This window comes from Scyliorhinus torazame, chromosome 5, assembly GCF_047496885.1.
Source record: "Scyliorhinus torazame isolate Kashiwa2021f chromosome 5, sScyTor2.1, whole genome shotgun sequence".
In the NCBI taxonomy this organism is placed as follows: domain Eukaryota; kingdom Metazoa; phylum Chordata; class Chondrichthyes; order Carcharhiniformes; family Scyliorhinidae; genus Scyliorhinus; species Scyliorhinus torazame.
Window position 1 is genome coordinate 263,014,634 of NC_092711.1, and position 27,863 is coordinate 263,042,496.

Consider the following 27,863-nt stretch of genomic DNA (forward strand, 5'->3'; position numbering starts at 1 on the left):
GGAGAATGCAGTGGTACGGGTATACCAGGATTGGAGTGCGGAGGTGGCGAGAAGGAGGGCGAGCTTCAACCGAGCCAAAGAGGTGTTGCATAAAAGGAAGGTGAAGTTCGGGATGCTGCAGCCGGCAAGACTATGGGTCACGTATCAGGAGAGACACCATTATTTCGAGACGGCGGAGGAAGCATGGACCTTCATCAAAGAAGAGAAATTGGATCGGAACTGAGGGACTGATGCTGCAGGAAATGTTATTGTTAATGTTACGGTGGAAGTTAATTGAGAAGTAAACAGGGAAGGGGGGAGACATTGGGGAAATGTGGGCGCCGGTGAGGGGGGAAAGACGGGACATAGTTGGAGAATGGGGAAGGGGAGGGGGAGGGGAAAGGGAGCTGCGCCATAAGAGGCGGGTCAGGTAAAGGGATGTTCCCGCACCAGAAAGAATAAGGCGGGAAGACAGGCGCAAGGCGGATGGGAGTTCCCCACATGGGGGGGGTCGAGGAGTGAGCAGGAGTAGCCGGGGTCAGTTGAAGTCAGCTGACTTACGGAAGTAATATGGGGGGAGCAATCATGCTAGAAAGAGATCTAGCGGGGAGGGGGGGGGGGGGGGACAACTGGGTTGCTGCTGCGGAAATCCAAAAGGAAATGGCTAAAGAGTGGGTGGGCGGGGATGGTGTGCGACGCTGGGGGAGCGAGCGGGAGCGCGGAGGCGGGATATGGGACTGGCCTAGAGAAGGTAATGGCTAGTCGACACGGGAGGGGGGCAGGTAGCCCCCTAGTGAGGCTGATCACGTGGAACGTGAGAGGCCTGAACGGACCGATAAAAAGGGCCAGAGTGCTCGCGCATTTGAAAGGACTAAGGGCAGACGTGGTTATGCTCCAAGAGACGCACCTAAAGGTGGCGGACCAAGTTAGGCTAAGGAAAGGATGGGTGGGACAGGTGTTCCACTCAGGACTGGACGCAAAGAATAGAGGGGTGGCCATTTTGGTGGGGAAACAGGTCGCATTTGAAGCAAAGAACATCGTAGCAGATAGCGGAGGTAGATATGTAATGGTGAGTGGCAGGCTGGAGGGAATGGAGGTCGTGTTGGTTAACGTGTATGCCCCAAACTGGGACGATGCGGGATTTATGAGACGGATGCTGGGGCGTATACCGGACCTGGAGGTAGGAAACTTGATTTTAGGAGGGGACTTTAATACGGTGCTGGACCCGGGGCTAGATAGATCCAGCTCAAGGACCGGAAGAAGGCCGGCAGCGGCCAACGGTACTTAAGGGGTTTATGGACCAAATGGGGGGAGTGGATCCATGGCGATTTCTTAGACCTAGGGCTAGGGAGTTTTCCTTCTTCTCCCATGTCCATAAAGTGTACTCCCGGATAGATTTTTTTGTTTTGGGAAGGTCGTTGATCTCTAGGGTGGAAGAAGCTGAGTACTCAGCCATAGCGGTTTCGGATCATGCCCCACATTGGGTGGACCTGGAATTAGGAGAGGAAAGGGAGCAGAGAACACTCTGGCGATTAGATGTGGGACTGATGGCGGATGAGGGAGTGTGTGCAAGAGTGCGGGGGTGTATTGAGAGATATCTGGAGGTCAATGACGACGGCGAGGTCCCTGTGGGAGTGGTATGGGAAGCACTAAAAGCGGTGGTCAGAGGAGAGCTGATCTCCATTGGGGCCCACAAAAGGAAAACAGAGGCCAAGGAAAGGGAAAGATTACTGGGGGAGATTTTAAGGGTGGATAGGGAATTTGCAGAGACACCCCGGAGGAGGAATTGTACAGGGAGAGGAGACGACTCCAGACGGAATTTGACCTTCTGACCACCAGAAAGGCGGAGGTACTGTGGAGGAAGGCACAGGGGAGGAGGTATGAATATGGGGAAAAGGCGAGTCGCCTGTTGGCTCATCAATTGCGAAAGAGGGCAGCAGCGAGGGAGATAGGAGGAATTAGAGACGAAAGGGGAGACACGGTGCGAAGGGCAGGAAAGATAAATGAGGTGTTCAAGACCTTCTATGAGGAACTGTATAGGTCTCAACCCCCAGAGGGAGAGGAGGGGATGCGGCAGTTCCTGGACCAATTGAGGTTCCCGAAAGTGGAGGAGCGGAAGGTGGTAGGCCTGGGGGCACCGATTGGGGTGGACGAGGTTATTAAGGGACTGGGAAGCATGCAAGCAGGGAAGGCCCCAGGACCAGACGGGTTCCCGGTGGAGTATTACAGAAAATATGTGGACTTGTTGGCCCCGTTGATGGTGAGGACGTTCAATGAGGCCAGGAAAGGGGGGACTCTACCCCCGACGATGTCGGAGGCGACGATATCGTTAATTTTGAAGAGGGATAAAGATCCGTTGCAGTGCGGGTCCTATAGACCCATTTCATTGTTGAACGTGGACGCCAAATTGTTGGCAAAGGCACTGGCATCGAGGATAGAGGACTGTGTCCCAGGGGTGGTGCACGAAGACCAGACAGGGTTCGTAAAAGGGAGACAACTGAATGTTAACGTGCGACGACTATTAGGGGTGATAATGATGCCCCCAGTGGAGGGGGAGGCAGAGATAGTGGCGGCAATGGACGCAGAGAAGGCATTTGATAGGGTGGAGTGGGAGTATTTATGGGAAGTGTTAAGGAGGTTTGGGTTTGGGAACGGGTTTATTAGCTGGGTTAGACTTCTTTATGGGGCTCCAACGGCAAGCGTAGTTACAGGTCGACATAGATCGGAGTATTTCCGACTATATAGGGGAACAAGACAGGGATGCCCGCTGTCTCCATTGTTGTTCGCGTTGGCAATTGAACCTCTGGCCATGGCGTTGAGAGACTCCAGGAAATGGAGAGGGGTGATTAGAGGGGGAGAAGAACACCGAGTCTCGTTATATGCGGATGACCTATTGTTATACGTGTCGGACCCAGCGGGGGGAATGATAGAGGTTATGCTAATTTTGAGGGGGTTCGGGGATTTCTCGGGGTATAGGCTAAACATGGGGAAGAGTGAATTATTTGTGATACATCCAGGGGACCAGAGTAGAGAGATAGAAGGCTTGCCTCTAAGGAAAGTGGAAAGAAACTTCCGATACCTGGGGATTCAGATCGCTCGGAGCTGGGGAACCTTGCACAGACTTAATCTGACACGGTTGGTAGAACAAATGGAGGAGGACTTCAAGAGGTGGGACATGCAGCCTCTATCGCTGGCGGGCAGGGTGCAAGCAATTAAGATGATGGTCCTCCCGAGGTTCTTATTTGTATTTCAATGTCTCCCTATACTAATCACTAAGACCTTTTTTAATAAAATAGACAGGAGCATCACGAGCTTCGTGTGGGCAGGGAAAGTTCCGAGAGTAAGGAGGGGGTTCCTTCAGCGTAGTAGGGACAGAGGAGGATTGGCACTACCGAACTTGGGCGATTACTATTGGGCCGCCAATGTGGCAATGATACGTAAATGGATGATGGAGGGTGAGGGAGCGGCGTGGGAAAGACTGGAGAGAACGTCCTGTAAAGGGACGAGTTTAGAGGCGCTGGTGACGGCGCCCCTACCGATCTCACCTAAAAAGTTTACCACGAACCCGGTGGTGGCGGCAACATTGAATATCTGGGGACAGTGGAGGCGACAGAGAGGGGTGCGGGGAGCCCTGGTGGGGTCCCCAATCAGGAACAACCATAGGTTCGCCCCAGGAAGAATGGATGGAGGATTTCAGAGCTGGTTCCAGTTGGGAATTAGGAGGGTGGGAGATTTATTTATAGATGGGACTTTTGCGAGCTTGGGAGCATTGGAGGAAAAGTATAAGTTGCCCCGGGGAAATTTCTTGAGATATATGCAGGTGAGGGCATTTACTAGACAACAGGTGAGGGAATTTCCGTTGCTCCCGACACAGGGGATACAGGACAGGGTGCTTTCAGGGGTGTGGGTCGGAGAGGGCAAGGTGTCAGAGATTTACCGAGAGATGGGGGAGGAGTCGGTGGGCGAACTAAAAGGAAAGTGGGAAGAAGAACTAGGGGAGGAGATAGAGGAGGGTATGTGGGCTGATGCCCTAAGCAGGGTAAATTCCTCTTCCTCATGCGCCAGGCTTAGCCTGATTCAATTTAAGGTGCTACATAGAGCACACACAACGGGAGCAAGATTGAGCAGGTTCTTTGGAGTGGAGGACAAATGTGGGAGGTGTGGCGGGAGCCCGGCAAACCACGCACATATGTTTTGGGCATGCCCGGCACTGGAAGGGTATTGGAAGGGAGTGACGGGAGTGATTTCGCGGGTGGTGAAGGCCCGGGTCAAACCAGGCTGGGGGTTAGCTCTATTTGGAGTTGCGGAAGAGCCGGGAGTGCAGGAGGCGAAAGAGGCCGACGTTGTGGCCTTTGCGTCCCTAGTAGCCCGGCGCAGGATCCTACTCATGTGGAAGGAGGCGAAACCCCCCGGACTGGAGGCCTGGGTAAATGATATGGCGGGGTTCATTAAACTGGAGCAGATAAAGTTTGCCCTGGGAGGATCGGCTCAAGGGTTCACCAGGCGGTGGCAGCCATTTCTCGACTACCTAGGGGAACGTTAGAGGGAAGACAGATGACCAGCAGCAGCAACCCAGGGGGAGGGCGGGGGGGGGGGGGGGGGGTTTAGTTTAGGTCAAAGATAAAGGGGTTTTGTTACTTGTGTATTGTTTACAATTTCTGTATTGTTATTGTTGCGTTTGCTTTGTAAGAGGGGAAAAATTGTTGTTTGGGAAAAAAAATTCAATAAAACATTTATAAAAAAAAAAAACTGTGGCAAAGAAATGGTGGGGGTCTGAGGTGGGGAGGAACGGTGTGATTTTCTCGCACGTGTCCCGTAATTGGGTCACTGTTAAGGGGGTGGAGTATAGCATTTTGAGTTTAATGCCGTCTTTGAGCACTTGGAGCTCCTTTGTTAGGAGGTCCCTGCATTCATTTATCGGGGGATATCCAGGCATATGTTCTGGCAGCCCATCCCATTCAGGGGTGGCCGGATCCCCACGTGTACGCGTTTGCCTCAGTCTTTCTCTCCAGGCATTTACTGTCTCTGCCATCTTTGTGGCTCCCCGGGTTGTTGCCTGGCATGCCTCCTTCGTTGTAGTGGTGTTGGAAGAGTGGTCGGAATTTGGACTAAAAGTGTTTAATTTCAAGTTTCCAGAAAGAGTGCCACCTTCTGTTCACCCTCTCAGCACCTCCCCGTCACTGTACGTCTCTCTGCAATGTCTTTAAGATTTGAGTCACAGGACTTACGTGACATCATTGACCACTTCACGGGCTTTTGGGGAGTCTAGTGCCAAACCTTGTACAGTGAAAACCTATTCAATAAACCTCTGTTAATCTTGCTTGAAACCCATGTGCTTCTGCAATCCTATTTCTTTTGTACTTTTAGTCGGAAGGTACAACAAAGACCACTGCACCTTTTTCCAGAAAGAAGTGGAGGACAATCTCTTCCCCATCGTACATTCTATGAGGGCAGCATGTCGTGGGAGTAAAACATCAGTGAGAATTAAGGATCTTGGAGGGAGTTCCCTTCTCGCCACCAGCCATGGTATTTCATGGTGCTTCTTTAAAACGTATGCGATGAGGCCTTCTGCCAATTGACTTTGACATTCTGCTCACGGAACATCCAACAGGATCCACCATTTGCTTTTCCCTCAGGGCCTCAAGAATGTTATGTGCCGACCAATACCTTGGAGCCGTGTGCTTGACCTGGAATGTATATTGTAAATACCACGTACATTGCAATTGTGTAGAGGCATTCCGTGTCCAGCATGCTGTATGGAGAGAAGTGCATTTTTTTGCACTTTCTGTAATGTTTAATTTGAAAATGTACTTCCTGTAATATTTAGTTTTGGATTATACTTTCCAATTTACTGAACATAGAACATACAGTGCAGAAGGAGGCCATTCGGCCCATCTAGTCTGTACCGACCCACTTAAGCCCTCACTTCCACCATATCCCCATAACCCAATAACCCCTCTTAACCTTTTTGGACACTAAGGGCAATTTATCATGGCCAATCCACCTAACCTGCATGTCTTTAGACTGTGGGAGGAAACCGGAGCACCTGGAGGAAACCCATGCAGACACTGGGAGAACGTGCAGACTCCGCACAGATAGTGACTCAGCGGGGAATCAAACCTGGGACCCTGGAGCTGTGAAGCCACAGTGCTAGCCACGTGTGCTACCGTGCTGCCCTCAAGTATATTTGTGAGAAATTATGGACTTATCACATGTTTCACTTTAGTGATTAAAAATTGTTGCAAACAAATTTCACGCTGATATAAAAAGCTTATACGCTATAAACATTATAATGGCTGCATTTTCCAATTGTTAACAGTGACTTTGCTGTTTTTCTTACAGCTCATAAGAAACTAATGGTTCAGATAGCTGAGGGAAAGATGACTGTAGAGCTGAAAAGTAGTGAAGCAAATTGGTTTCGAAAAATAGGTAAAAGAATGAACAGTCTGGCCAAGAAAATACACTGGAGAGGATTAACAGACCTGCAATGACTAAAAAGTAGAATTATTTTTGTTTTATGCCATCTGGGACTCATTCCAATTGTCGTTCTTCTCAACTTTGACACAATTAATTATGCTCTTCTCCTCCAGTGACTCTCCTGTGTTGGCTAGCTGGCAGAAAAATGTTACCAAGGAAAATGGCTTATTATTTACAGTCCAAGGGGGGAAAAAACATGAAAACACCTTAAATACCTGTCAACTCTTTAAAAAGGCTTGGCTAAATACACTGTTTTAAAACACATATTTAAATGCAATGTTTCTTCGAAACCTAGGGCGCAAACGGAGTGTCGTCCGCCTGTGCTATATTTCAGACGATAATGTAAAACATGCTGGGGGCGGTGGGGGGGCTACCACAGGTCACGGATTAAGAGACTCAACGCAACTCTTAACGTATTTCGACCTGCCAGAGCCCCGTCTGCTGACCTGCAATGCCTTGCCTGACAACATCGGGGCTGTTCTTGCACACAGGATGGACGACGACACAGAGCGCCCCATCGTGTTTGCCTCCTGCACCCTGGCGGCGGCAGAGCAAAACGATGGGTGAATGGAAAAAGAAGGTTTGCCGGTGGTATTCACTGTGAAACTTTTCCACCAGTGTGTGCACGGTCACACTGTTATGGTCCTTCCTGACCACAAACACCTCCTGGGTGTGGTAGTACCAGGTATTGCGGTACCTAAGAGGCTGATGACCATTGGTTAGACCCAGGAGTCTACCATTGGCTGTTGTTACGTAGCTCCGCCCTGACAGGCGGAGTATAATAAAGGGTGCCGTCCCAGCAGCCTTCACTTTCTGTACCGAAGCTGCTGGGGAACAAGTTCTAGTAGGTTAAAGCCTTCAGTTACGAAATCACTTCGTCTTGAGTGTAATTGATTGCGCATCAATTTAATCTACTAGATTTAAGCTGGAAGGATGGATCTCCGAATCAAACGGGAGTGCCTTCAACTCAGCCCCCACGTGGAGAACTCGGCTGCAATATTTAAACACTGGCTGGCGTGCTTTAAAGGCTACCTGGAGACGGCCGGAGGCACCCCCTCGGAAGGACAGAAAATGCATCTCCTGCGCTCAAGGGTCAGCCCTGGGATCTACACCCTTATCGAGGAGGCAGAGAACTATGATGCTGCGATCGAACTGTTGGAAGGACATTATATCCGCCCTGTAAATCAGGTCTACGCACGTCACCTGCTTGCTACGAGACGGCAGAGCCCCGGGGAATCGTTGGAAGATTTCTACCGAGCGCTACTGTGGCTGCCCGCAAGTTTCGGGGAGAGAGCACACGGAACTTTTAATCAGGGGTGCTTTCGTAGCAGGTATGAGCTCCTCAGATATCCGCTGAAGACTCCTAGAAAGGGACACCCTTGAACTTAGAGAGGCACGGGCCCTGGCAGGGTCCATGGACGTTGCCTACAAAAACGCACAGACCCATGCGTCCGACCGCCCGGCGGCCCCCTGGGCCCCCTGACCCCGCAAGCCTGCGCTACGAAACGACCCGCTAACGCCGCCGGGCCCCGCTGTTTCCTCTGCGGGCAGGCGAATCATCCCCGCCTGCGGCAAGAAGGGCCACTTTGTGGGGGTCTGCCAGGCCATCTTACACCACGCTGGACGGGTGGGTGCCGCCATTTTGTCCATTCCCGCCGCCATCTTGTTCATCCCTGGACACCATGTGCGACCCATGGGTGACGCCATCTTGGATGGGCCCCCAGCTGGGCCGACTACACGCTGCCCGATCAGAACTCGCAACTGCTTCATCTGGCCTCGGTGACACTGGGCCAAAGTCGACCCCGGACACTCGCAACGGCTACAACGATGGTCTTCACCAACGGCCACGAGGCGTCTTGCCTGATTGATTCTGGGAGCACGGAAAGCTTTGTTCACCCTGACACGGTAAGGCGCTGTTCACTTGTAACCCACCCTGTAAACCAAAGGATCTCCCTGGCCTCCGGGTCACACTCGGTGGAGATAAAGGGGTTCTGCCTAGCGAACCTCACTGTCCAAGGCAGGAAATTCGACAATTTCCGCCTGTATGTCCTGCCGCACCTCTGCGCGGCTACCCTCCTGGGGCTGGACTTCCAATGCCACTTGCAAAGCCTGACCTTTAAATTCGGCGGCCCTATACCTCCCCTTACTGTCTGCGGCCTCGCGACCCTTAAGGTCGACCCGCCTTCCCTGTTTGCGAACCTCACCCCGGATTGCAAACCCATCGCCACCAGGAGCAGGCGGTACAGTGCCCAGGACCGGACCTTCATCAGGACAGAGGTCCAAAAGCTGCTGGGTGAAGGGGTCATCGAAGCGAGCAAAAGTCCCTGGAGAGCTCAAGTAGTGGTGGTAAAGACCGGGGAGAAGCATAGGATGGTCATTGACTACAGCCAGACCATCAACAGGTTTACGCAGCTGGACGCGTACCCTCTTCCCCCGTATAGCCGACCTGGTAAACAAGATCGCACAATACAAGGTTTCCTCCACGGTGGATCTCAAGTCCGCCTACCACCAGCTACCCCTCCATGATAGTGATCGCAAGTACACTGCCTTCGAGGCAGATGGGCTGGTCTATCAATTTTTATGGGTTCCCTTTGGTGTCACCGAACGGTTGACCGGTACGGCTTACGCGCAACGTTCCCCTATCAGGATAATGTCACCATCTGCGGCCATGACCAGCAGGACCACGACACCAACCTCCGCAAATTCCTCCAGACCGCGGAAATCCTTAACCTGACATACAATAAGGATAAATGCGTGTTTAGCACCGACCGTCTAGCCATTCTAGGCTACGTAGTGCGAAATGGAGTTATAGGCCCCGACCCCGAACGCATGCGCCCCCTTATGGAGTTCCCCCTCCCTCACTGCCCCAAGGCCCTGAAGCGCTGTCTCGGGTTTTTCAGCTATTACGCACAGTGGGTCCCCAACTACGCAGACAAAGCCCGACCCCTAATCCAGTCCACAACCTTCCCCCTTTCGACGGTGGCCCGCCATGCTTTCAGCCGCATCAAAGTAGACATTGCAAGGGCCACGATGCGCGCCATCGACGAGTCCTTCCCCTTCCAGGTCGAGAGTGATGTGTCCGACGTAGCTCTGGCGGCCATCCTCAACCAAGCGGGCAGGCCCGTGGCTTTCTTCTCCCGTGCCCTCCATGCTTCCGAAATTCGGCATTCCTCAGTCGAAAAAGAGGCACAAGCCATAGTAGAAGCTGTGAGACATTGGAGGCATTACCTGCCCGGCAGGAGATTCACTCTCCTCACGGACCAACGGTCGGTTGCCTTCATGTTCGGTAATGCACAGCGGGGCAAGATTAAAAACGACAAGATCTTGCGGTGGAGGATAGAACTCTCCACCTTCAACTACCAGATCTTGTACCGTCCGGGGAAGCTAAACGAGCGTCCTGTTGCCCTGTCCCGCGGCACTTGTGCCACAGCACGAGTGGACCACCTCTGAGCCCTCCACGAGGACCTCTGCCACCCGGGGGTCAGTCGCTTTTTCCATTTCGTCAAGACCCGCAACCTGCCCTACTCCATCGTGGAGGTCAGGTCAGTCACCAGGGACTGCCAAATCTGCGCAGAGTGCAAACCGCACTTCTACCGGCCAGAGAGGGCGCACCTGATAACAGCTTCCCGTCCCTTTGAACGCCTCAGCATGGATTTCAAGGGCCCCCTCCACTCCACCGACTGCAACACGTATTTCCTGAACGTGATTGACGAGTACTCCCGGTTCCCATTCGCCATCCCCTGCCCCGACTTGACCACAACCACCGTCGTCAAGGCCCTCCAGGGTATCTTTACACTGTTCGGTTTCCCCGCGTACATACACAGTGAGAGGGGGTCCTCCTTTATGAGCGACGAACTGCATCAATTCCTGCTCAGCAAGGGCATCGCCTCGAGCAGGACGACCAGTTACAACCCCCGGGGAAACGGACAGGTGGAGAGGGAGAACGGAACGGTCTGGAAGACTCTCCTACTGACCCTACGGTCCAGGAATCTCCCAGTCTCCCGCTGGCAAGAAGTCCTCCAGATGGCCCTCCATGCCATCCGGTCGCTGCTCTGTACAACCACAAATCCGACCCCTCATGAACGTCTCCTTGTTTTCCCCAGGAGGTCCTCCGGGACCTCGCTCCCAACCTGTCTCACGACACCCGGACCCATCCTGCTTCGGAAGCACGTGCGGGCGCACAAGTAGGACCCGTTGGTCGAGAGGGTCCACCTGCTGCACGCTAACCCCCAGTACGCCTAATGGTGTTCCCTGACAGCCGGCAAGATAGAGTCTCCCTTCGGGACCTGGCGCCCGCCGGTACCCCATGCGCACCCGAATCATTACCCCCCCCCCCCCACAGCAGTGGGAGGGGTCAGTACTCCTGCCTAGGCCCGCCCACCCACCGACGCCACCTACAGATGGCCCCCCCTCCCCTTGTCAACCGTTTGCCCCAACAGCGCCGCCTAGGGGAGGCCGAAACCATGCTCCCGGAGTCGCAACCACCGGGACCCTCACCAGAATCACCACCGAAGCCCAGACGCTCCAGAAGGACGACCAGGCCACCCGATCGACTGATTGCTTCACTCTGAACACTTTGTAAATATCCTCGACACCACGGTATCTCCATACCTGATCATATCATGTTAAAGGCGACTGTGACCACTGGCTTCCACCCCCGCCGGACTCTTTTTTTTTAACGGGGTGAATGTGGTAGTACCAGGTATTGCGGTCCCTAAGAGGCTGATGACCATTGGTTAGACCCAGGAGTCTACCGTTGGCTGTTGTTACGTAGCTCCGCCCTGACAGGCGGAGTATAATAAACGGTGCCGTCCCAGCAGCCTTCACTTTCCGTACCGAAGCTGCTGGGGAACAAGTTCTAGTAGATTAAAGCCTTCAGTTATGAAATCACTTTGTCTTGAGTGTAATTGATTGCGCATCACTGGGATTTTTGAAGGAGGACAGGGCAATCCCGCTTGTGGCATCCACCCAGATTCAGTGTCGGCATTACTTTTGGCAAGGTACAAATATGTTTTGGAGCACCGGCCAGGCACAAAGATACGCAGACGCCCTCAACCAACTTCCATTACCTACCAGACCACTCACACCCGCTGCTTCCGATTAAGTAGTCACTGCTTTGCACTTCATGGACTCGTTGCCAGTCACAGCGACCCAGACAGAGGTATGGACTCCGATGGGCCCAGTGCTGACCAGAGTCCGTCACATTTTACTATACGGGACTCAGCATCAAGCACTCCCGGATGAGGCGTCCACCACAAAGGTAGCAGAGCTCAGTGTGGTGGATGTTATTTTGCTCTGGGGATTCTGTTTGGTCGTGCCTGAAAGAGGCCATGGGGCCATCCCAAAGGATCTACACAACGGCCGCCCAGGGGTCTCAAATTTGAAGATGTTGGCCCGAAGTAATGTCTTCTCGCCCTGAATCGACTCCGAAATCGGGACCCTGACAATATATGTGGTGCCAGGAGCACCAGAGGCTTCCAGCTGTAGCACCACTCCACCCATGGGAGTGGCCGGGCTGACCGTGGTCCCTTCTCCACGTTGATTTTGCAGGACTTTTTCAGGGAGTGATGTTTCTGCTCATCGTGGATACCCATTTGAAATGGTTAGATGTCCACCACATGGTGACAACGATGTGGGCCAGGCCTCCACCCTCATGGAATCCCGAAGGTATTCGTGTCGGACAACGTCACCGTATTCACCAATGGGGATTTTTTGCTACTGAAATGTGTCAGCCACGTGAGCGCCGCACTTCACCACCCATCATCAAATGGTTTCGCTGAGCAGGCAGCATAGACTTTCAAGTTTGGGATGTGGAATCAGACCTCTGGTTCCCCGGAGACCCTTTTGACCTGGTTTTTATTTCATTACCACACCACGCTGCACGCCACCAGCGGGGTGGCACCTTCTGAGCTATTGGTGGGACTGCCGGCTGCACATACGGCTGAGCCTCAACCTGCCTAATATTGAGGAGAAGGTCCGCCACAGACAGGAACTCCCCAACTCGAGGCGAACTAATCCTGCTAATCATGGCCTTTGTCTGGGGGGGAGCCCCGAGTGTCCAAAAAGCCATCTTGCAGAGAGGGTGACACATGGGATGCCTGGACATGCCTAACCTCCTGTTTACCACTGCGCAAACACAGAGTGGGGTGGCTCAATGAGCCTGAGGCAGACTGGGCCCCCTGCACGGTGACATTTCTCTGGGTGCTGGCCCCGCCTCACTCCCAGCCCCTCACACATATCTAGGAGCCGTGTGGTAGCCACATAAAGACCGGGAACCAGTTCAGGTGCCACTTCAAACTCAGTGGTATGTCTATAGAGGCCCCTATCTGCAATAACCATAAGTTCACAATGACTAGGATAGATGCTATGTTTAGGACATGGAAGGATGACAGAGGGGTCTTCAGGGTTATCATGTGAGGGTCCCTTTAAGAAAAGTGTGTTTTATCAAATGGCTGCAGTGATGTCATTGTGTGGGTGGAGCTGGGCTGTGATTCAGTCTTTTACTTTCGTTTTGAGCTGGAAGCTGCTTTGTGCCTCTGAGTTTTGGGGTTTTGTTTTCAGTTGGGAGCTGCATTCAAACAAAGAAGGTGTTTTTTTGGTCTCTCTCTGCATGCTAAAGAATGCCTCCAGACCACTTGATAACTTCAAAGAAATACCTGCTTTCTGTAAGGAATTCAAACCTACTGTTTTGTTTGAAAAGGGTGTTTGGCTTATGGATGTTAGGAAAGTTATTACCTATAGAGTACTGTATCTTTGGGGGGGTATTTGTGTTGGTAGCTGATAAAATGTTTACTGTGTGTTTATAAAATGTTAACTGGATTCAAAGAATAAACATTGTTTTGTTTAAAAATACTTAAGATCTCTGTTGCATAACACCTGGAAAGTGGGCTCTTGTGCTCCTCGTAACCAAAATCTATTAAAAGTTATGGGTTAGGTGAACTCCATCATATACTGTGGTGTTCTCTAAACCCTGGCCCATACGAAATGGGGCTGGTTTAGCACAGTGGGCTAAACAGCTGGTTTGTAATGCAGAAAATTGCCAGCAGCGTGTGTTCAATTCCCGTACTGGTCTCCCGGAACAGGCGCAGGAATGTGGCGACTAGGGGCTTTTCACAGTAACTTCATTGAAGCCTACTTGTGACAATTATTATTATTATTAAATTGGGTGCTCGTGGGGTAAAAGTCTATCTTTCGTCATTGGGTTGACTTTGTGAGCTTAAGACAGTGAGGGGCGTGCATATTTGTGTTTGCTTTTCAGGTGTGGTATTCCAGTTTAAGTAGGAGTGTGCTGTGGATAATGGCTCTTTCAGAAGCTCAGAAGTTTTTGGGGGTGGAGAAGGTCACACGCAGGAACTTACGAACAGAGGCTAAAACAGGCTTTTAGATTTGGCAAAAACATTGCAGTTAACGTTACCGTACAGCTTACAAAAATAAGAGGTACTTGCAGCGGTAGATGAGCACTTAAAATTGCCTGAGATACAGTCTGACTCATTAGAAATGGCAAAAATTCAGTTACAGATCAAGCAACTTGAACATGAAAAAGAATTAAAGCAGCTTGAATACAAAATGAGGGAAAAAGAAAGAGAAAAAGAGAGAGAAGAAAGAGAAAAAGAGAATAGCCCTAGCAGAACAAAAAGAAAGAGAAAGGGAGATACAGATCAGGGAAAAAGAAAAAGAGAGTTTGAACTTCAGAAAATTGCCATGAAACATGACAAGTCAGTTAAAATTGGCGTATATAAAGAGAAACATACAGTTTGAGGATAGTGGTGAGGATAAAGCGACAGAGCGTCATAGTCGAAGGCTTGGTGGGGATTATTTAAATATGTCCAAACATTGCCAAGGTGTGATGAGAAGGAGGTAGAAACCTTTTTCATTTCATTTGAGAAGGTAGCTAAACAAATGGAATGTCAACAGAATTTGTGGGTATTACTGGTTCAAATAAAGCTGGTAGGTACGGCTAGTGAAGTGTTTGCATCACTATCAGAGGAGGTATTTGGGACGTATGAGGAGGTGAAAAAAATCCAACTGGGGTGCATATGAACTAGTGCCTGAAGCCTACAGATAAAGGTTTAGAAATTTAAGGAAAGAACCTGGTCAAACATACATGGAGTTTAAAAGGATCAAACGGAGTAATTTTGATAGGTGGATAAGGGCTTTGAAAATAGACCGAATGTATGAAGCTTTCAGAGAAATTATACTTGTGGAGGAGTTTAAAAATTCAATTCCTGATGTAGTGAGAACTCCTGTGAAGAGCAGAGGATTAAAACTACGAGGTTAGCAGCAGAAATGGCAGATGGTTATGAATGAGTTCATAAATCAAAGTTTGGTATCCGAGATCAGTTTCAGCCTGTGAGGGATAAAAACTGGGGAAAAGAGAAATACTCAAGTGGTAATGGGGATCTGATGGGAGATGATAAGGAGAGTGTACCTCAGATGAAAAAAGAAATTCAGGAGGCTGGAAGGGAAATGAAAAGTTTCAAATGTTTTCACTGCAATAAACTAGGCCATGTAAAGTCAGTGTTGGTGGTTGAAGAAAAGCACTGGGAAGGCTGATGCGGTAAAACAGGATAAGCCTGTGGGGTTTGTTAAAGTGATAAAGAAAAGCCCAAGTGAAGTGAAGGAGGTGCAAAAAAATTGTACAGCCTGATCAAGAGGTGATTGATAAGAAGGTGCCAGATCTCTTTAAAGAATTTACTTTTGTGGGTAAAGTTTACTCATGTGTACCAGGAGGAGTCGGTAAAGAAGTCACAATTTTAAGAGATATGGGAGCTAGTCAATCTTTGATGGTAAGAGAGTGAGTTCTCCCAGTGAGACAGAGAAGACAGCCAGAGTGAGACAGCAAAGAGTGAGTTTGGGAATTTGAAACGAGGTGGGAATTCGAAGCTGGGAGGGGAGGAAGTGCTTTTTGTGACTGGTAAGTAGTGTTTCTGTTTTTCTGTTTCTTTTCATTGGTATATATATATATATTTTTTTTTTCTTCATTGTTTATTTATTTAGTTAAATTTTGGGGGGGGAAATTGAGATTGTTCAAGTTAACCGAAGGTTTAAGACATGGCAGGAGATCTCAGACCCGTGTCATGCTCCTCGTGTGCGATGTGGGAGCTCAGGGACACGTCCACTGTCCCTGGCTCCTTCACGTGCAAGAAGTGTGTCCAGTTGCAGCTCCTGTTAGACTGCTTGACGGCTCTGGAGCTGCGGATGGACTCACTTTGGAGCGTCCGCGATGCTGAGGACGTCGTGGATAGCACGTTTAGCGAGTTGGTCACACCGCAGGTGAAAGGTACTGAGGGAGATAGTAAATGGGTGACCAAAAGACAGAGCAAGATTAGGAAGGCAGTGCAGGTGTCCTCTGCGGTCATCTCCCTGCAAAACAGATATACCGCTTTGGATACTGTTGAGGGAGATGGCTCACCAGGGGAAGGCGGCAGCAGCCAGGTTCATGGCACCGTGGCTGGCTCTGCTGCGCAGCTGGGCAGGAAGAAGAATGGCAGGGCTATAGTGATAGGGGACTCAATTGTAAGGGGAATAGACAGGCGGTTCTGCGGACGAAAGCGAGACTCCAGGATGGTATGTTGCCTCCCTGGTGCAAGGGTCAAGGATGTCTCGGAGCGGCTGCAGGACATTCTGGGGGGAGGGTGAACAGCCAGCTGTCGTGGTGCACGTAGGCACCAACGATATAGGTAAAAAACGGGACGAGGTCCTACAAGCTGAATTTAGGGAGCGAGGAGTTAAACTAAAAAGTAGGACCTCAAAGGTAGTAATCTCAGGATTGTTACCAGTGCCACGAGCTAGTCAGAGTAGGAATGTCAGGATAGAGAGGATGAATACGTGGCTCGAGAGATGGTGCAAGAGGGAGGGATTCAAATTCCTGGGACATTGGAACCGATTCTGGGGGAGGTGGGACCAGTACAAACCGGACGGTCTGCACCTGGGCAGGACTGGAACCGATATCCTAGGGGGGGTGTTTGCTAGAGCTGTTGGGGAAAGTTTAAACTAATGTGGCAGGGGGATGGGAACCGATGCAGGAAGCTGGAAGGTAGTAAAACAGGGACAGAAATAAAAGGCAGTAAAGGGGAAAGTGTAAGGCAGAGAAGCCATAGTCAAAAATCAAAAAGGGCGACAGTACAAGGTACAGTGACTGAGGGGAGCTCAGTGAATAGGACCAGGAATACTAAAAGAAATAAAACGGGAAGTGAAAACATTAATGGTAAGCGATGCGGCAGGTTGTTACAGGAAGATGTGGGTTCGACGACAAGGAAAATTAGGAGAAAGGTTAAGAGGAAATATAACTTAGGAGAGGTTACTGATCGAGGAGTTAAGATGAAGAACAGAGGTAAAAAAGCCAACATAAGTGTACTTTACCTGAATGCTCGTAGTATTCGGAATAAGGTAAATGAATTGATGGCGCAAATCATCGTGAATGACTATGATTTAGTGGCCATTACTGAAACATGGTTAAAGGATGGTCACGACTGGGAGTTAAATATCCGAGGGTATCAAACTTTTCGGAAGGACAGAGTGGATGGTAAGGGAGGTGGTGTAGCTCTGTTATTTAAGGATGACATCCGGGCAACAGTAAGGGATGACATCGGTGCTATGGAGGATAAGGTTGAATCCATTTGGGTGGAAATCAGGAATAGTAAGGCGAAAAAGTCACTGATAGGAGTAATCTATAGGCCACCAAATAGTAACATTATGGTGGGGCAGGCTATAAACAAAGAAATAACAGATGCATGTAGAAATGGTACAGCAGTTATCATGGGGGATTTTAATCTACATGTTGATTGGTTTAACCAGGTCGGTCAAGGCAGCCTTGAGGAGGAGTTTATAGAATGTATCCGCGATAGTTTCCTCGAACAGTATGTAATGGAACCTACGAGGGAACAAGCGGTCCTAGATCTGGTCCTGTGTAATGAGACAGGATTGATTCAGGATCTCATAGTTAGGGATCCTCTCGGAAGGAGCGATCACAATATGGTGGAATTTAAAATACAGGTGGAGGGTGAGAAGGTAAAATCAAGCACTAGTGTTTTGTGCTTAAACAAAGGAGATTACAATGGGATGAGAGAAGAACTAGCTAAGGTAGACTGGGAGCAAAGACATTATGGTGAAACAGTTGAGGAACAGTGGAGAACCTTCCAAGTGATTTTTCACAGTGCCCAGCAAAGGTTTATACCAACAAAAAGGAAGGACGGTAAAAAGAGGGACAATCGACCATGGATATCTAAGGAAATAAGGGAGAGTATCAAATTGAAGGAAAAAACATACAAAGTAGCAAAGATCAGTGGGAGACTAGAGGACTGGGAAATCTTTAGGGGGCAACAGAAAGCTACTAAAAAAGCTATAAAGAAGAGTAAGATAGATTATGAGAGTAAACTTGCTCAGAATATAAAAACAGATAGTAAAAGTTTCTACAAATACATAAAACAAAAAAGAGTGGCTAAGGTAAATATTGGTCCTTTAGAGGATGAGAAGGGAGATTTAATAATGGGAGATGAGGAAATGGCTGAGGAACTGAACAGGTTTTTTGGGTCGGTCTTCACAGTGGAAGACACAAATAACATGCCAGTGACTGATGGAAATGAGGCTATGACAGGTGAGGACCTCGAGAGGATTGATATCACCAAGGAGTTAGTGATGGGCAAGCTAATGGGGCTAAAGGTAGACAAGTCTCCTGGCCCTGATGGAATGCATCCCAGAGTGCTAAAAGAGATGGCTAAGGAAATTGCAAATGCACTAGTGATAATTTACCAAAATTCACTAGACTCTGGGGTGGTCCCGGCGGATTGGAAATTAGCAAGCGTGACACCACTGTTTAAAAAAGGAGGTAGGCAGAAAGTGGGTAATTATAGGCCAGTGAGCTTAACTTCGGTAGTAGGGAAGATGCTGGAATCTATCATCAAAAAAGAAATAGCGAGGCATCTGGATGGAAATTGTCCCATTGGACAGACGCAGCATGGGTTCATAAAGGGCAGGTCGTGCCTAACTAATTTAGTGGAATTTTTTGAGGACATTAACAGTGCGGTAGATAACGGGGAGCCAATGGATGTGGTATATCTGGATTTCCAGAAAGCCTTTGACAAGGTGCCACACAAAAGGTTGTTGCATAAGATAAAGATGCATGGCATTAAGGGGAAAGTAGGAGCATGGATAGAGGATTGGTTAATTAATAGAAAGCAAAGAGTGGGGATTAATGGGTGTTTCTCTGGTTGGCAATCAGTAGCTAGTGGTGTCCCTCAGGGATCAGTGTTGGGCCCACAACTGTTCACAATTTACATAGATGATTTGGAGTTGGGGACCAAGGGCAATGTGTCCAAGTTTGCAGACGACACTAAGATAAGTGGTAAAGCAAAAAGTGCAGAGGATACTGGAAGTCTGCAGAGGGATTTGGACAGGCTAAGTGAATGGGCTAGGGTCTGGCAGATGGAATACAATGTTGACAAATGTGAGGTTATCCATTTTGGTAAGAATAACGGCAAAAGGGATTATTATTTAAATGATAAAATATTAAAACATGCTGCTGTGCAGAGAGACCTGGGTGTGCTCGTGCATGAGTCGCAGAAAGTTGGTTTTCAGGTGCAACAGGTGATTAAGAAGGCAAATGGAATTTTGTCCTTCATTGCTAGAGGGATGGAGTTTAAGACTAGGGAGGTTATGCTGCAATTGTATAAGGTGTTAGTGAGGCCACACCTGGAGTATTGTGTTCAGTTTTGGTCTCCTTACTTGAGAAAGGACGTACTGGCACTGGAGGGTGTGCAGAGGAGATTCACTAGGTTAATCCCAGAGCTGAAGGGGTTGGATTACGAGGAGAGGTTGAGTAGACTGGGACTGTACTCGTTGGAATTTAGAAGGATGAGGGGGGATCTTATAGAAACAGATAAGATTATGAAGGGAATCGAGAGGATAGATGCGGGCAGGTTGTTTCCACTGGCGGGTGAAAGCAGAACTAGGGGGCATAGCCTCAAAATAAGGGGAAGTAGATTTAGGACTGAGTTTAGGAGGAACTTCTTCACCCAAAGGGTTGTGAATCTATGGAATTCCTTGCCCAGTGAAGCAGTAGAGGCTCCTTCATTAAATGTTTTAAAGATAAAGATAGATAGTTTTTTGAAGAATAAAGGGATTAAGGGTTATGGTGTTCGGGCCGGAAAGTGGAGCTGAGTCCACAAAAGATCAGCCATGATCTCATTGAATGGCGGAGCAGGCTCGAGGGGCCAGATGGCCTACTCCTGCTCCTAGTTCTTATGTTCTTATTATGAGGAGTTATGCAGTTTGGGAGGAATATTGCCACAAAATGTGATAATATGTGGAATTCAGGGTGAGACGAGTAGTGTTCCATTATATAATGTAAGGTTGGAAAGCCCAGTGAAGAGTGGTGAAGTGGCAGTAGGAGTAATAGAGAAACTAACTTGTCCAGGAATACAGTTTATCTTGGGTAATGATACAGCTGGATCGCGAGTGGGAGTGATGCCAACTGTGGTTGATGAGCCAGTGGAAAATCAGATAACTGAAGTGTTGAAGGACGAATATCCTGGGATTTTTCAGGATTGTGTAGTAACAAGGTTGCAAAGTCACAGGTTAAGACAAAAGGAGAAATCAAAGAGTGAAGATCAAATTAAAGTTCAATTATCAGAAACGATTTTTGATCAGATGGTTGGAAAAGAACAGGTGGAGGATGAAGCGGATATTTTTAGTTCAGGAAAATTGGCGGAGTTACAACAGAAAGTTGTAGAAATAAAACAGATGTATCAGAAAGCATACACGGATGAGGAATGAGTGTATACCAGAATGTTATTATCGTAAAAGTGATGTCTTGATGAGAAAAGGGAGACCTTTACATATGCAGGCAGATGAAAAGTGGCCAGATGTTCATCAAGTGGTATTGCCAGTAGGGTATAGAAAGCGGGTGTTGCGAGTAGCACATGAGGTACCAGTGGGAGGTAATTTGGGAATAAAGAAAACTCAAGCTAAAATACAAAAACCTTTTTATTGGCCTGGACTACATAAAGATGTAGTTCAATTTTGTCGATCATGTCACAAATGTCAAGTGATCGGGAATCCTCAAGCAGTGATAAAACCAGCGCCCTTCATACCCATTCCAGCATTTGAAGAACCTTTCACAAGGGTCTTAATTGATTACGTAGGACCGCTTCCTAAAAAGAAAAGTGAGAATCAATATCTTTTGACTATAATGGATGTGTTTACTAGGTTTCCATAGGACATTCCCGTAAGCAATATTACAACTAGAAAGATTGTGGAGGAGTTACTTGAATTCTTTACTAGGTATGGACTACCCACAGAAATACAATCGGATCAAGGATCAAATTGTACCTCTAGGTTATTCAAAGAAGTTATGGATAGCTTAGGAATAAAACAATTTAAATCAACTGCGTACCATCCAGAATCGCAGGGGGCATTAGAAAGGTGGCATCAGAAATGTTGAGGGCTTATTGTCAAGATTATCCAGAGGATTGGTATAAAGGAATTCCATTCGTACTGTTTGCAATTAGAGATGCACCTAATGAGTCAACCAAATTCAGTCCTTTTGAACTAATTTTTGGTCATGAGGTAAGAGGACCACTTAAATGGATTAAGGAAAAATTGGTGAGTGAGCAGTTGGAACTTACATTATTGGATTATGTGTCAAATTTTAGGGAACGATTAAATAGAGCAGGGGGATTGGGTAGACAACATTTAAAAGTTGCCCAACATGTGATGAAAGGGTAGTGGCCAAGAAAGCAAAAGTTCGTAGTTTTGCCAGTGGAGATAAAGTTTTATCAGTGGTAGATGAACCTTTAAAAGCAAGGTTTTGTGCACCTTATCAGATTGAAAGGAAATTAAGTGAGGTGAATTGTGTGGTAAGAACGCTGGATAGAACGAAAGCCCACCGAGTGTGTCATGTGAATATGCTTAAAAGGTACTTTGAAAGGGAAGGAGAACAAAAGGAGGAGGTTTTAATGATTCTAACTCAGTGACGGACTAAATCCAGATGACTTTGAATTTGACATCCCTCAAATTAAATTGGAAAACGAGGATATTCTTAAAAATTGGGATAAATTGTTGAGTTACCTTCCAGAGGAAAAAGAAACTGACCTGAAAGAGTTATTGATATCACATGGGCACGTTTGTGGAGATAAGTTGGGAAGTACTAAAATGGCTGTACATTATGTAGAAGTGGGAAATCCTGTTCTAATTAAACAACATCCATATAGATTTAACCCTTTAAAATTGGCACAGGTTAACAATGCAATTGAAAGTATGCTTAAAAATTGCATAATTGAATTAAACCTCGGATATCACGTGGTTTGTGTTGGGCTGCACCCAGTCGAGGATAACGTCTGGGCTAGAAAGGGGGCCCCCCCACCCCATGGAACGACACTGAACTCTGATCCTTTTTGACCCTCATTAATTCTCCTGGCAAGTTTACCGCTAACCTGGCCTCCCTATTGGCCCCATTGCATGTGTTGTGGAAAGATCAGAAATGGTGCTTGGGCGTGTCCCAAGACATTCGTGGCTGTGAAAAGGCACCTATCTTCCAAACCGATAGGTTTGACACTGTAACCCGACTGGACCCTTGATTTTAACGTGCAATGCTTGCCCTTATGGCTTTGGGACAGTGTTGGCCCAGGCATGGAGTGACAGCATGGAACGCCCCATTGCGTTTGCCTCGAGAACCTTGGCGGACGCCAAGCACCGGTACGCACAAATTGAGAGGGAAGGTCTGGCTGTTGTCTGGAATTAAGAAATTCCATCAAAATGTGTATAACGGACCACAAGCCCTTGCTCAGCCTATTCCGAGAGGACAATAGAATCTCGCCTATTGCTTCAGCCAGGATCCAGCGGTGGGCACTCCTGCTTGCTGTTTACGAGTACACTTTTTAACACCATTCACGTAGCAGGGTGCCGGATGCCCTCATCAGATTGCCGTTGCCCACGAGCGTCCTGGCCCCACCTGTAGCAGATGAGGTGATTGCGGCCTTGAATTTTATGGACACCTTACCAGTGATGGCTACTCAAGTACGTGCATGGATGCAGAGGGACCCGGCATTGGTGAAGCTTCACCTTCTGTTATTCGGCGCCAGTAAAAAGGAGCCTTTTTCAGTGAATCTGCGACCTTTTACTCCGTAGTTCTCTGAGTTGAGTTTAGAGGCTGGAGTAATAATGTCGGCTATTCAGCTGGGCATACCCCCTGTTGGGCGGAAAGCCTTGATGCATGATTTCGACGCTGGCCATCCGTGAGCTGGCAAAATGCATATGTCGGCACAAAGCTATGTTTGGTGGCCGGATATCAATCCGGACATCTAGAGAATGGTACAAAATGCCCAGCCTGCTGGGAATTGCAGAATCTGCCCTCGCCAGCGTGGGAATGGCCAGGTCGTCCATGTATTCGCCTCCACGTGGATTTTGCTGGACCATTCATGGGCTCCATATTTTTAATCATGGACGTCCACTGAAAGTGGCAGGAAGTTTTCAGGAAGTCTTCCACAACATCCAGGGCTACTTTTGAGAAACTCTGGGGATCTGTTTATACTCACGGACTTCCAGAGGTGCTGATTACAGATGGACGTTTGCCTTTTTTTGCAATGCAATAGCATTCAGCACATCTGTACAACACCATATAATCCTTTCTCTCATGGACTGTCAGAGTGGGTGGTCCAAACTTTTAAACAAAGTTTTAAAACGCAGTTGACTGTGTCTGTGGACATGCAGTTGCCGTGTTTCTTATTCAATTAGTGTACAACACCACATGTGACCTGGGATTGCTCCAGCAGAATTCTTGATGGAATGACAACTCCGGACTCATTTAAGTCTTGGTCTTCTAAATCTTGGTAGAGCTGTCATGTAGCATCCGGAGTCGCAGAGGAGGTTCCGCAGATACGGGATGTCGGGGTGAATGTTCCATGTCGGGGACACGGTTTATGTACGGAATGGCGATGGTGCACTGTGGGTCGCGGGGGTGTTGCTGGACCAGACTGACTCGGTCTCGTATAGGTTGCATATCCGGCTGCATAAACTAAAGATGCATGGCATTGAGGGTAAAGTGGTAGCATGGGTAGAGGATTGGTTAACTAACAGAAAGCAGAGAGTGGGGATAAATGGGTGTTTCTCTGGTTGGCAACCTGTAACTAGTGGGGTCCTTCAAGGATCAGTGTTGGGCCCGCAGTTGTTCACAATTTACATAGATGATTTGGAGTTGGGGACCAAGTGCAATGTGGCAAAGTTTGCAGACGACACTAAGATGAGTGGTAAAGCAAAAAGTGCAGAGGATACCGGAAGTCTGCAGAAGGATTTGGATAGGTTAGGTGAATGGGCTAGGGTCTGGCAGATGGAATTCAATGTTGCCAAGTGTGAGGCTATCCATTTTGGGAGGAATAACAGCAGAATGGATTATTATTTAAACGGTAAGATGTTAAAACATGCTGCTGTGCAGAGGGACCTGGGTGTGCTGGTGCACGAGTCGCAAAAAGTTGGTGTGCAGGTGCAACAGGTGATTAAGAAGGCTAATCGAGTTTTGTCTTTCATTGCTAGAGGGATGGAGTCCAAGACTAGGGAGGTTATGCTGCAATTGTATAAGGTGTTGGTGAGGCCATATCTGGAGTATTGTGTTCAGTTTTGGTCTCCTTACCTGAGAAAGGACATATTGGCACTGGAGGGAGTGCAGAGGAGATTCACTAGGTTGATCCCAGAGTTGAGGGGATTAGATTATGATGAGAGGTTGAGTAGACTGGGACTGTACTTATTGGAGTTTAGAAGGATGCGGGGGGATCTTATTGAAACATATAAAATTATGAAGGAAATAGATAGGATAGATGCGTGCAGGTTGTTTCCACTGGCCGGGGAAAGCAGAACTAGGGGGCATAGCCTCAAAATAAGGGGAAGTAGATTTAGGACCGAGTTTAGGAGGAACTTCTTCACCCAAAGGGTTGTGAATCTCTGGAATTCCTTGCCCAGTGAAGCAGTTGAGGCTCCTTCTTTAAACGTTTTTAAGAAAAAGATAGATACCTTTCTAAAGAATAAAGGGATTCGGGGATATGGTGTACGGGCCGGAGAGTGGAGCTGAGTCCACAAAGATCAACCATGATCTCATTGAATGGCGGAGCAGGCTCGAGGGGCCAGATGGCCTACTCCTGTTCCTCGTTCTTATGTAGGTTCCGAGTACAAGGGAAAACCCTTAAGAAATGTGTGGACCACTTGACTAGGCATGAGATCACCTATTGCGACGTTCCACCGGCGGTAGTACCACTGACGCCGCCCCTTGGGTTGAGGGCCCAGATATCTGGGTCGTCATGTCCGGCCCAGCAACAGTTCTGCGATTCACATTCCGATATGGACGTGATATATTGCATCCGCGGTGACAGCGACAGCGTGTCCGGCACTGAGGCCCCAATGGTTCCCCTTCGGCGGTCAGCCAGGAAGCGGTGTGCATCAACCTGTTACACTCCCCCCAACCCAGATCCACCGCCAGTGGATGTTCAGCTGCTGGCTAAGTGACGCAGAATGCCTCTGCCAGTGGCAGCTGATGGGGGACTTTTGAACCCTTGGGGGGAGGGTCTTATAAACCCATGTGGCCTATCAATCCTTGATCGCCCTGTGGGATTCATCGAATAATGGCTCCCTACGTAGGGCTCATTATGGCAGGGGTAAAGGCAGGCCCAACTCGGAGCCTGATCAGATCTATCCTCCCAGCAGGGTGTGCACTGGGAGCAAGATGCTGTGCTAGCCATGTAATTGTAAATATGTAAACAAATTCACCTTGGTTCACGACAGCTTCCTTATGAGTTACATTAAGCAACATTAAAAAAACAGATGGATTAAACCATGTTTGATGTCTGCACATTAGATGTCTCCAAAATTAAAGCCACCTATATTTGGCCTTGTGACCACCAACAATAGTTGAGTTTAAGAAAAATAAAGAAATTTGGTGATTGTAAAAAAACAAATGTCTACGACATTAGTTCTGTAGTTCAAAGCTGGGTCCAGTGCCACAAAAGATGATGATTATTCAGATATTTAAAATTTTGTTCAGTATGGAATTGTACTGGCAGCAACATATAATTCTGAATGCTGAATATAGGTTTAATAAAAATGGCAAGTTTAGTCCTGAAGTCAAGTTATTGTACACCTCATAGCAATTTCTGCTGCACATTTTGACTTTGTACCCTTAAAGCCATTAGCATTGTCATTAGTGAGTGGATTGTTTTGGATCTGATACACAGGCGAGACATGGGCTGAAAGAATTTGGTGTGATTGGAATACCAATAAATGATGAGATGCGATTATTTTTATTACAGTAACATAGGCTACAAAGTGAATGGAACTAAATAGATTTTTTTTTTTAAAAACATAAGTATTACCAATGATATCCATGTGTTTTGTATTTATAAGCCTGGAATTTAGCTCTGCAGTGCGAGGACTGCACAAGCAGAATGAGGGAGTTTTTCACCCTTTCTTATCAGGTGTGTACAAATTCTATTTTTTGCATCTTATTACTGTTTTATTCAAATAAATAATTTTGCTTAATCTGAAATGAATAGATAAAAAGCATGCAATTGTGATATCAAAGTGGTTGAACATGGTGCTGCTTCAAGTATCCATGTAATAATGCCTTATATTCCTCATATATTATAATTCGTCTTTCATGATTAGATATGCAAGTACAAAAATCTAGTCCCTCAAAGTGACTTATTAACGCAGCTGTTAATCTCCTGTGGCATTGCAAACAGTAAATCAGGATAGGGTGCAGAAGAACTGAGGATAGAGAAGTTCGATTTTAGTTTTGGACTGAGGTATAAGACAACACAGCTGAACATATAGGGCGCGGTTCAACCGCCATGTTGCACGGGCACCGATTCAGGTGTGCTGGGTGAATCGTGGGAGAGATCAAAACCACGAGCCATTTTGCAATTCACCCAGCCCGATCACGATAGCGAGTTTTGGATCATGCCCAAAAATGGCGAGAAGGTCATTAAGCCTAATTTGCATTCATTTCAGTCTCATTAGCGCGATTGAAGTTGAAGGCTTCCTGGGAGTCAACCAACTCCCCCGCAAGAAGTGGCACGAGAATTGTTTAGTATGCCTTTACAAAAATGGGAAGCTGATACAATGGCTACCAAGGGGAGTGAGCAGGTGAGGAGCCCTTTCCATTTACCGGAATGCATCTCAAGGGCACCGGAACTGCTCCCCCATGGGGGGAATGGGGGCCCTTCAGGGGTGTTAGGGTGTTCGGGGGGGATTGAGGAGTCCATGTCCAGGGTCGCCTGGATAAGGGGGGTTGAGGGGCTTTGCTTATATGACACCTTCAAGCCATCTTTAAATATTGTGAAGATCCATAATGGCAACCACAGCTGCAGCCTGACTGGCCCATCAAACTCCCAGGACAGAGCCATGCTGCAGCTTCTCTCATGAAAGTCAATTTCAATCCCTTTGACTATGAACAGCTTCTAGCTTCACAGCTGAAATCTTATCACAAAGGTGGGATTAGCCTTGTTAGCTGTTATAGCACTTCACGCTCCTGAACTCCCAAGTGCCTCCCAAAGTAACAGATGCCATGTCTGAGAAGATGATTAGTGGGCTGGATGTCCTGCAACCTTTGATGCCTGAATAATGTGCCTGTACTCTCGGAGCATCAGCACCATAGAGGCAGTTGCCACCAATCAAACACTAAAGAGCAGCGCTTCACCACTGAGGAACCTCTCGCGGCCAAAGGGTAAGTGCCTGGATGAATGGAGGACTGCTGAGCACGACTTCCCTCATGTTGCTGGCAGAGGTTTGAGGTCAAGGGATCCTGATCTGGCATGGGGTGAGTGTGCAGAGCGATGTTTTGCAGCCCAACTAGCTGACACTCTCAGAGAAGGTGGTACAGTCATGGGGAGGGGGGGTGGGGTGGAGGCTTGGGAGATATGAGGGTCCCGGTATGTGAATCCTCTGATGCTGTCTTCGCTGTGCTGGAGACAGCACCACATGTGCAGGGGGCTGCCGCACACCCTGAAGAGTCGTCGACCCATCAGGCTGAGGAGGGGGCCAGAAGGGGGGTCCAATGACATGCCCAGATGTACAGACGTCATTGGTCTTTTCATGAGCTGACAGACAGCAAATTCAGCAGAAGACTGCATCTCAACAGGAAGACAGTGCGGCATCTGTTACACAACCTCGCGGACATGGCATCCCATGGAGGAGGAGGACACCCGCTCCCGATGGCCTTGAAGGTCACTGCCGGCCAAAATTTCTTTGCCACCAGTCATTCCAGGGCTCAAGTGCGGACCTGTGTAACATATCGCAATCTTCCGCCCACAGCTGCATCCAGAAAATGACGAATGATCCGTATGCCCGGCTATCCGGCCATATGACATTCGACCTGGACCAGGCCCTTAAAGATGTCCAGGCTGCAGGATCTGTCGCCATTGCCAGGA

General features: G+C 48.3%; 1 protein-coding gene across 1 annotated transcript in view; it reads left to right on the forward strand.

Annotated features, from left to right (window-relative positions):
• Positions 1-27,863, forward strand: part of tex11 (testis expressed 11) — a 447,334-nt gene that overhangs the window by 356,321 nt on the left and 63,150 nt on the right. Inside the window, exons 24-25 of the mRNA XM_072501531.1 lie at positions 6,322-6,408; positions 25,840-25,910. Coding sequence (XP_072357632.1) covers positions 6,322-6,408; positions 25,840-25,910 — 158 coding nt within the window. The remainder of the gene's footprint in view (positions 1-6,321; positions 6,409-25,839; positions 25,911-27,863) is intronic.